The 10,064-nt window shown below is 39.1% G+C and overlaps 2 protein-coding genes across 5 annotated transcripts in view; both read left to right on the top strand.

Annotated features, from left to right (window-relative positions):
* The window catches only part of LOC123498865, a 1,576-nt gene extending 227 nt beyond the window's left edge, over nucleotides 1-1,349 (top strand). Inside the window, exons 1-2 of the mRNA XM_045246344.1 lie at nucleotides 1-309; nucleotides 438-1,349. The exon at nucleotides 1-309 is cut by the window's left edge and continues 227 nt beyond it. Of these exons, the coding sequence (XP_045102279.1) occupies nucleotides 7-309; nucleotides 438-971 (837 nt within the window). The 5' untranslated portion in view covers nucleotides 1-6 and the 3' untranslated portion in view covers nucleotides 972-1,349. The remainder of the gene's footprint in view (nucleotides 310-437) is intronic.
* Nucleotides 1,350-1,882: 533 nt separating this feature from the next.
* On the top strand, nucleotides 1,883-9,864 carry LOC123498743. Of its 4 annotated transcripts, none has more exons than XR_006672784.1 (5): nucleotides 1,883-2,108; nucleotides 3,817-4,215; nucleotides 5,491-5,593; nucleotides 7,296-7,485; nucleotides 9,592-9,864. XR_006672784.1 is itself a non-coding variant. In XM_045246146.1 (3 exons), exons 2-3 carry the CDS (start codon nucleotides 3,880-3,882, stop codon nucleotides 5,575-5,577), a joined length of 423 nt encoding a protein of 140 aa, XP_045102081.1. In that variant the 5' UTR covers nucleotides 1,884-2,157; nucleotides 3,817-3,879; the 3' UTR covers nucleotides 5,578-7,251. The 4 variants fall into 4 exon arrangements, 2 of the variants coding, with proteins under 2 accessions (XP_045102081.1, XP_045102080.1); XR_006672785.1 differs by having other exon boundaries at nucleotides 7,303-7,485; nucleotides 9,592-9,863; XM_045246146.1 differs by lacking the exons at nucleotides 7,296-7,485; nucleotides 9,592-9,864 and having other exon boundaries at nucleotides 1,884-2,157; nucleotides 5,491-7,251.
* Nucleotides 9,865-10,064: the final 200 nt, after the last annotated feature.

Below are 10,064 nucleotides of genomic sequence, written 5' to 3'. Positions count from 1 at the left end.
AGCATCATGTATATGGACGATACAACCATGTATATGGATATACTGCCACTTGATATCAACAATCCACAGAAGATGGAGCCCAGTAAGCTGCTGCCAACAGAACCAAATGATCCTTGGTTGGTGAGTCAAGCCGGGATCTCTGACATCCAGTTTCCCACCACTAACACTACGAGCAACACAAGTTTGTTCGGCAGGCTCTCGCCAGGCATGGAACAGTTGGCCAACTCCCTGCTTTCTAGCGAGATGTCCCTGCCACAAATTGACGATACCTTCGATATAGATTTGGCGCTCGATTCTTTCTCATATGAGGTAAAAAAAAAGTCCTTCCATCAGTCTAAACGTATTTTGATATTATTGAGTCTATTATATAATGAACAATATGTATCTAATGTGTAAATAGAATGGACCGAGAGTAAGTAAGATTTATGTTATTTCAGAATGAGGGCAACTTGGGTGCAGCGATGGAAAGCCTGGAGTTGGAGCCATCGAATCAGTACCAGCAGGTGACCACACAACGACGACGTAGCAAGAGACTAGCCAGTAAATCAGCATGCCCTACCAGTTACTCAGAACCATATGCCTCAGCGGTGCCTTATTCATACCCAGAGCAAGATTTTAGCCCTGTGTTGGACCAGGGCAGTGCATGGTCCCCTGCAAGTGATGTTGATGCCGATGATAGTAGTGATGGTTCCAGAGTACAAAGGAAACGTCGACCTAAAGTCTCCTACAGTACCTTGACGGAGGAACAGAAGTATAATCACATCAGATCCTTGAACAACGAGGCATCAAGACAATACCGGGAGAGAATTCGCGGACAGCTGATGATCTTGCAAGAAAAAGAAGCAGAAGAGATGAAGAAGAATAAACTGTTGAGAACGAAAGCAGAAGGCCTAGAGAAGCTGAGGGACGAAATTAAAATGTTCACATACAGTTTTTTCAGAGAACATATGGGAAATACGGGAGCGAAATGAGCACATGTTTAGTGGTATGAAGCGAGTGAACATGTCTCAACAGGATGGCCAAGCGCGAACCTCATGAATGTGAGGGAACCCGATCGAGCTAGGTCGTCATAATTATTTATATATATTTTTTATTTATTTTCCTTGTAATGACTTGCACTTCCTACCAAATTCTTGTAACCGGTGATCTTATAAACGAGTTAGAATATGACACAGAGTAGGTGCAGCAAAAGTCATTCAAGGGTCCAGTTCAGAGACTGATGAGTGAGTAAGAAATGTTTGGTGTGCGGTGTTATTGAAGTTGGAGTCATTGAAAACTATTTTTTACTACTTATTTTTTACACTGGAATCACATATGTATGTATGTTGAATATATACTTATACTCAGTACGCAAATCTTTCTTTACCCGAAATGAATTAGACTATAGCAACATTTACTGGTACTTTCCTTACATCATCTTTCGAAAAACACACAAACACTCTCTCTCTCTCTCTCTCTCTCTCTCTCTCTCTCTCTCTCTCTCTCTCTCTCTCTCTCTCTCTCTCTATATATATATATATATATATATATATATATATATATATATATATATATATATACACACACTTCTTGGTAAAAGTTTCAATAAAAATCTATCCACTGCCTACCCATAACATATCTGGAGCAGTGTTCCTATGCGCCGAACGTTCGGTCAAATGAAACTGCCCAATATCACCACTGATGGAGCTGACTAATACTGTGGTGGAATTTTCACTTGATGACAAGTTGTTTCATATACTGAATTTGATCATTAGATCAGCAGGAAGTACTGAGAGGAGTAAGTATGTTACCGATGAATACCCCTGATTGTGCATATGGTGGTGTTTGGCAGCATTAGAGGCGGAGTCTAGTAGAATAAGGGGTGTGGTCACTGTGGTGTGTGCTACCAACTCAGTCCGTAACTGTGATGACTGGGGGACTCTCGGTGTCCCTTTGCTCCGTGACTTTGGTGCTGCTCTCGTTTCTAGTGAGAATTCGTGTGACAATTATGTCATAGATGATTCATGATAAGAAAACCATTATCATTTCTGACATGGAGTAAATCGAAAATCAACTACTTCCATATATAAAAGTTGAAGCTCCAAGGGAAACATCTCGCAAGCTTTGAGGTGGGATAAACGAAATCAGCACTGGAAAGATTTTGAGGCATACACTTAAGTAAAATTGGTATTTTTGTATCTGTGTGTGTGTGTGTGTGTGTGTGTGTGTGTTTCCATTTATATATTTTTCTGTGGTCAATAAACTATCTGAATTTGAATCTGTGTGTGTGTGTTGTATTGTGTTGTGCTGTGCTGTGCTGTGCTTTGTGGCTTTGTGTGTGTGTGTTGTGTTGTGTTACATTGTATTGTGTTGTTATGTGTGTGTTTTGTGTTGTGATTCACCTCTATCGCCTGCTGGTCACCCAGCCAGTCTTTCCCATTACGGAGCGAGCTCAGAGCTCATAGACCGACCTTCGGGTAGGACTGAGACCACAACACACTCCACACACCGGGAAAGCGAGTTACATCCCGTACCTATTTACTGCTAGGTGAACAGGGGCCACACATTAAGAGGCTTGCCCATTTGCCTCGCCGCTTACCGGGACTCGAACCCGGGCCTCTTGATTGTGAGTCGAGCGTGCTAACCACTACACTACGCGGTGTGTGTTGTGTTGTGTTGTTTTGTATGTATGTGTGTGTGTGTGTGTGTGTGTGTGTGTGTGTTGTGTTGTGTTGTGTTGTGTTGTGCTGTGTTGTGTTGCATTGTATTGTCGTGTGTGTGTGTGTGTGTGTGTGTGTGTGTGTGTGTGTGTGTGTGTGTGTGTGTGTGTTGTGTTATGTTGTGTTTGTGTTGTGTTGTGTTGTTTTGTATGTGTGTGTGTGTGTGTGTGTGTGTGTGTGTTGTGTTGTGTTGTGTTGTGCTGTGTTGTGTTGCATTGTATTGTCGTGTGTGTGTGTGTGTGTGTGTGTGTGTGTGTTGTGTTGTGTGTGTGTGTTGTGTTACATTGTATGTTGTGTGTGTGTGTGTGTGTGTGTGTGTGTGTGTGTGTGTGTGTGTGTTGTGTTGTGTTGTGTTGTGTTGTGTTGTGTGTGTGTGTGTGTGTGTGTGTGTGTGTGTGTGTGTGTGTGTGTGTGTGTGTGTGTGTATTGTGTTGTGTGTGTGTGTGTGTTGTGTTGTGTTGTATTGTATTGTATTTGTGTTGTGTGTGTGTGTGTGTGTGTGTGTGTGTGTGTGTGTGTGTGTGTGTGTGTGTGTGTATGTGTGTGTGTTGTGTTGTGTGTGTGTGTGTTCTTTTCTTAATCGGGGCTTGCCCCGGAACGAGATAGGAAGAAGTACTGTAGAATTAAACTGTGCAGGTTTCGATCAGTCGATATATATATATATATATATATATATATATATATATATATATATATATATATATATATATATATATATATATATATATATATATATATATATATATATATATATATATATATATATATATATATATATATATATATATATATATATATATATATATATATATATATATATATATATTGGTTGGTAGGAAACTCAGGAGTTGCAGTAGTACTTTATTTCTCAAACGTTTCGCCTACAAGGCTTCTTCAGAGAGAACGTTAGAGAAATAAAGTACTCCTGCGACTCCTGAGTTTCCCTACACCATCAACCCACCAATCTGTTCCACTTCATAGCATATATATATATATATATATATATATATATATATATATATATATATATATATATATATATATATATATAGAGTGGGACTATTGTCACAGGAATGGGCGGTATGAGTACATTTTGTCTTTATTTTCTTTTTGCCAGATTTTGGTGACGGGATATATAACGTTCATAATACCCAGACGTGTTCACCAAGGAAAGGTATCTATGATTGACGACACGATCAGCCGCCCTGGCGGCATTGGTACTGTTTCTTCCCAGTCTGCCACCGATCAGCTTGTCGAACATGAAGCAGATCCGGCCGTGCAGGATATTTTGCCCGTCACTGATACCTCCTCCCAGTACCAGACCGCTGCTGATCCCATGGAGCTGAATGTCGAGCCTCTCCAAAATGTCCTTAGCACTGAGGATCTATCTTGGCTGGAAGCTATTGAACACAACTCACTGAAGGAAGAAATAGACATGGTCTTGCCAGAACACAGTGACCAACAAGAAAATATGTGTTCACGCGAATTGGACGAAAAAATATTGTCCAAATTCACGGTGAGCTCATTTACAATTACGTGTTTGATAATTTTTTGTATGAATTATAAGTTTTAAGTTTATGTTGCTGCTATAATAATTATATTAGTAATAGTGATAATAATAATAACAATAATAATAATATATATATATATATATATATATATATATATATATATATATATATATATATATATATATATTCTTCTTGTTCTTGTTCTTGTTCTTGTTCTTGTTCTTGTTGTTGTTGTTGTTCTTCTTCTTCTCCTTCTCCTCCTCCTCCTCCTCCTCCTCCTCCTCCTCCTCCTCCTCCTCCTCCTCCTCCTCCTCCTCCTCCTCCTCCTCCTCCTCCTCCTCCTCCTCCTCCTCCTGCTGCTGCTGCTGCTGCTGCTGCTTTTTTTTTTTTAAGTCGTGGCCTACAGCGCCTGTAGGTAACTTGAAGAGTATTAATTTTGGAAGTGTTGTTAAGCTTCCACCCATTTGTGGCGCAGGCAATTTTATTTCTAGTGGTACCCATATAAGGGCCCATATCACCACCCAAGCGCATCTTTTGTGTAACCACTTGGAACTTGGGTATCATGGAGACGTGTAGGTAACTTTAAACCACTCGACAAACTGCAAAAGTATCAAGGCAATACGTGGTGGGATTCGAACCTACGCGTGGACGTCTGCTCGATCCCACGCTTACCACCTTATGCACTAAACCACCGCATCACCATCACTACTATACTTCTACTACTACTACTACTAGTACTACCACCACCACCACCACCTTTACTACTACTACTATTATTTATACTATAAACAGTACCAGCATCGTTCAATTCCACTACACCACCTCTATAATCACAACCCTGCCGCCAGCACCGACACACCACGATCACTCATTACCACGTAGATTTTGATGTGCAGAATAGCTGCTCCCGACTGATCATATATTCTTTGCTATTTTAGGTTAGGTTAAGTTACTTTAGTTGAGTTCATTTAGGGGGGGAGGTAGAATGAAATTTAACTTTTCACGACCTTAGGGAAATTTTCCTAGATTCTTTCCGGAGTGTAAGGAAATTTCCCTAAAATTTCGAAGACAATACCTATAATTCTGCGCGTTTTTTTTTTTTTTTCAGCAATTTAACTTCCTTGCACAAAAACTCCGCTCTTTCAGTCTGTCCGTCAGTGTGTTGAGGGTAGGGAAAGATTTTATGTGAAAAGGATGGGAGTGGCTCTGCATTTTTACCATTAAAATTCAATAACACTATTGTATGGACAAGAGATTTAAGAATATTTGTTTATTTTCAGGAGCTGTCGCCTGGTGATCTTGAAATCTTTGAGCTGCCACCTTCCCAGCGAGAGGAACTCAAGACGCCCATTCAGAAAATTATTTGATTCCGGCACATTTATGGTTGTGACGAGAGAGAGAGAGAGAGAGAGAGAGAGAGAGAGAGAGAGAGAGAGAGAGAGAGAGAGAGAGAGAGAGAGAAAGAGAGAGAGAGAGAGAGAAGGGGTGGGGGGGCGGGGGACAACAACTTTTTCTCGTAATAGTACAAATCACAGCACATTTCACTGTAGAGATTGTCATAAACTCTTTAGGCCTAAATGACAAATTACCTCAAAAGTACATCTACAGTACATTAGTTCCTCGTCGGTGCAATATGCTAGAGAGCCTACGTGTGTTGTTAAAATCTGGGCTGGGTCAGTCGGTGCCTATCTCACCCACCTGTGCATTCTTCTTTCGCATTGGTGGATAATTAGATACCTGTGGGAACCTACATAAGATGGCCAGAAAACGGAGATAAGCCTCCTTTTCCTTTATGGTTGCGTTTACACCAGGCGAGTTATTCAGATTCAATTCATAAATAATCATTTGCCTCGTCATTTTGAGTTAGCACTGTTCTCACTGGCTGAGTAAAATAGTCAAAATCAACAGGCAGTAGTGTGTAGGCTGTCTTTAATGCGTATGGACATACACCAATGGTTTTCTAACAATTTAGTATGATGGCACACTAAGAAACAAAATTTTTGCGGCATATATATATATATATATATATATATATATATATATATATATATATATATATATATATATATATATATATGTATATATATATTGGCAGCACACCAATAAGATGATGGTGCACTGGTGTGTCGTGACACACTTTGGGAATCACTGAGTCGTAGACTAAAATACCGGTGTTGGTGCGGCTGTTGCGGCGTAATGGTAGGCGTCAAGCAAGAGTATGTTTACTTGGATTTATTACTGGGAGCGTAGGGCATTTATTCCTAGACATGATAAGAATTCCAGATTCTTCTTTTTAATTTATTCAAAATTAACACGGAATAATTTGGAGTGTTTGTATTGTTGACTGCATCCCGCTCTCGGGGCACAAGACAAGGATCATAATTATGTAACACCTCTGTGGTACTAAATTGATCAGGTCAGCCGAAAACGTGATATTCATTCCTTGGCGGAATGGTCGTGACGCATGAGAAAATGGGCAGTGCGAGGCTGAAAGAGAGAGAATAATTATACCTCAAACTGTGTACACGTTACAGTCTGGCTCTCCTATACATGTAAGGCCGTGTCAAGGTTGCTGAATGAATGGAAAATTCTAACAGAAGATTTTTAAGCAAAGTTATGGGTGAGATTGATAGTTGGAATAGATAATCATTATTTCATATAAGAAGTGTCAGGTGCCTTTAAGAAGCTTCCCATATATAATTTGATTACGTAGTGGATGAGTAGTTTATTATATATGTTGTATATATATATACACCTTTATTACTTAACTATATAAGTATTTTTATACCTTTCACTGGTAAACTCTATCTGTTTCTGTATTTCCATCTTCCTACGACTTAACTTCTTTTAAGAGAGAGGTGTCGAGACATTTGTCCCTTGCTTATGGATAACTCTTTTGACCTCTTAGGGAACTTGCAATTTCAATGGGCTTTTTTTTTTTATAGCATTTTGTTGCCCTTGGCAGTGTTCTCTCTTTTCATAAAAACAACAACTTTATATTATCACTTGATATTTAAAAGTCTATAAAAAATATAACTGACCGTGGTTTTTCCATTACCTTTCCATTGTTGATGTTCATTATTAGTTTTCAGAATACTGTCCTGGCGAGATAATGGGAGAAGCCAAAGTTAAGCATTTACAACGTATTTTATGTCTGAAAATCGTAAAGAAAAACGAAGATCGCAAATCAGGCTCTGATGACAGCTCGAAGTGAATTGATAATAGCTTGAGCCTCGAAGCGGAGAGAAAAAGGGAGGGGGATACCTCTACGCAAGGTAAGTAAAGTTCAATTGATCAAAACAGACTATCGACACTGACACTTCTGAAAAAATGGATTCCGCAGTTTCCCTCTATTATTTAGTACACGAGAATATGATTTCTGACATAATCTGGGTTTAAGTCTTTTTTATTTATTTATTTTTGACATGTGGTTGTTGCCTGATCCCGATATGGTACAATCCCAATGACTTAACGGATATCATCGTGGACGCAAGATAGCAGAGTGTTGCAACTCTTCTCGTCTCTGTTTCTATACTCAAGGTCAACTGGTAACAGACATATTGCTTTCTCTTTCATTGTGTTTAGTGCTTTCTCTCAATCTGAAGTCGTCTAGTCTGTTGGCAGTCTTCACACGAAACTTGTCCACTAACGGATTTTATTAGACATCACAGGACTCGAAACTGGGGGAAAAGGTTCAGCACAGTGTGAGTGGCAGTTTGGTTGAAAAACCACCACGCCTATACAGTACCAAGCAACACCTGAAGCTACTGAAAAGATAAGAGGAAAAAAAAAAAAAAAAAAGAAAAAAAAGACGGTACAGTAACAGGTTTTTTCATAAAGAGACGTTCTGACATAGCAAGAAACACATGCGCTCTTCCACACTTATGTATGCTCCAGTCAAACCAAAGAGGTATATACAGTTAGTGAACTGAAAAGACTAATAACCATGGAAGCAGTGTACCGTAAGGTCTAGTTGTTTTTCGTTTTAAAGCTCTGGCCAAAGATTACACACACACACACACACACACACACACACACAAAGAGAGAGAGAGAGAGAGAGAGAGAGAGAGAGAGAGAGAGAGAGAGAGAGAGAGAGAGAGAGAGAGATGAAAAAAATAAAAGCGACAAACTGAAGATGCCAGTCGCCAGAGTAGAGCTAATATGATACAAATGTTAGAGACAAAAGTGTCAAGTAGCTTACTATAGGGTTATATATATATATATATATATATATATATATATATATATATATATATATATATATATATATATATATATATATATATATTCTCTATTTTAGCGTCTTTTAGTAGCGGTAAAATGATATAAATACCATGATGTTTTACGTGTCAGAGAAGCCTAGCAAAACTAATTTCAGGGCCAGAAGGGCGAACTGGCCTTGGCATCAAACACTGTGACTGGCCAATCATGAAAGAGAGCGTGCCGTCACACCCTCTAGCTCAGCCAATAGGCGCCACTCGCCCTTCCACCAGCTGATACTCTCCATCCCAAACCTTTACTCACGAACACAATGTCTCTCATAGTCCAAAGCACGTGGATCTACTCCCTATTTTTTTTTTTTTTCGCTTCTTCACAGCATTTAGCCCCTTTACCTCAACCTTCCCTTTCTCTCACCTCCCCCTTCCTTATATTCCTTACACGCTCCCCACGCCCCCACACACACACCTCCCTTACACCTCTGCTGCCTCACACTCCATCACTCGGATCCTTTGCCTCGCCCCTGCACCGTCTTATTAGTCTTCACAGGTCCCATGTTTTACTTTATTTCATAGGTTTTATAGAAGAGCTCTTCCACATATGATAATGACATGTTTCCATATTATTATTACTGTTATCATTATTATTATTATTATTATTTTATTTTTTTTTACAAGATAGCAGTAAATACAAAATTGCAAAACTTTTATGGCCCATCTCAAAACTAAAACTGTTTTAGCGAGTTCAATCTATACAGTACATGAGAGAGAGAGAGAGAGAGAGAGAGAGAGAGAGAGAGAGAGAGAGAGAGAGAGAGAGAGAGAGAGACTATCTACTTAATCAACCATGCCAGTCCCCGAAGTAGATAAGAGTTTTATCTTAAGACTAGGAAAGTGCTAAAAGTTATAAAGCCAGAGAGAGAGAGAGAGAGAGAGAGAGAGAGAGAGAGAGAGAGAGAGAGAGAGAGGTGGAGGGAGGAGAAAAGAACGAGTTTTAAAGCCCGGAAGGGTAAACAAAGTCATGTAAACGTTTGCAGTGTATTAGTATGGTTACGTGGGTCCTTTTTTTTTCTTTTCAGATTCATTAATTCCTATTCCGTGTCCCTGTTCGCTATGCATCTCCCCCACTCCTTTTTAACGTTCTGCCCCGTTCTTTTTCCACAGGTCAGCAGTGTGGATACGAAGGGGAACAACCGTACTGTCGTATCAGAGCCATTCGTATAGCTGACTCAGAGCAGCCTGACTGAAAAGCCCCTGATATCATCGTTGTCATCGTCTGCGTCAGTGTCGTTGTTATCATTATCGTGGTCGTTATTCTCGTCATCTTAGAGTATCTTCATTAGTTACTGTTGTTTTTGCTATTATTATTATTATTATTATTATTATTATTATTATTGTTATTATTATTAATATCATTATTATTATTACTATTATTATTATTGTATCATTATCATAATCATCATTCTTTTCATTGCCTTTCTATTGAAAATTAATAGATGTATATATTATAGATCAATAAAATAGCTAAAATAAATAAACAAATAAACAGTATATACAATACAAAGGTGATGGTACATGAACACACTTAGTGTTAGCAGCGAGCATGTGGCATTGCAGCACTACATGATTACCGTGAA

Source organism: Portunus trituberculatus, chromosome 48 (genome assembly GCF_017591435.1).
Source record: "Portunus trituberculatus isolate SZX2019 chromosome 48, ASM1759143v1, whole genome shotgun sequence".
Taxonomy (NCBI): Eukaryota; Metazoa; Arthropoda; class Malacostraca; order Decapoda; family Portunidae; genus Portunus; species Portunus trituberculatus.
Note: the sequence above shows the minus strand (reverse complement) of the source record. Positions and strands in the feature narration are given on the sequence as shown.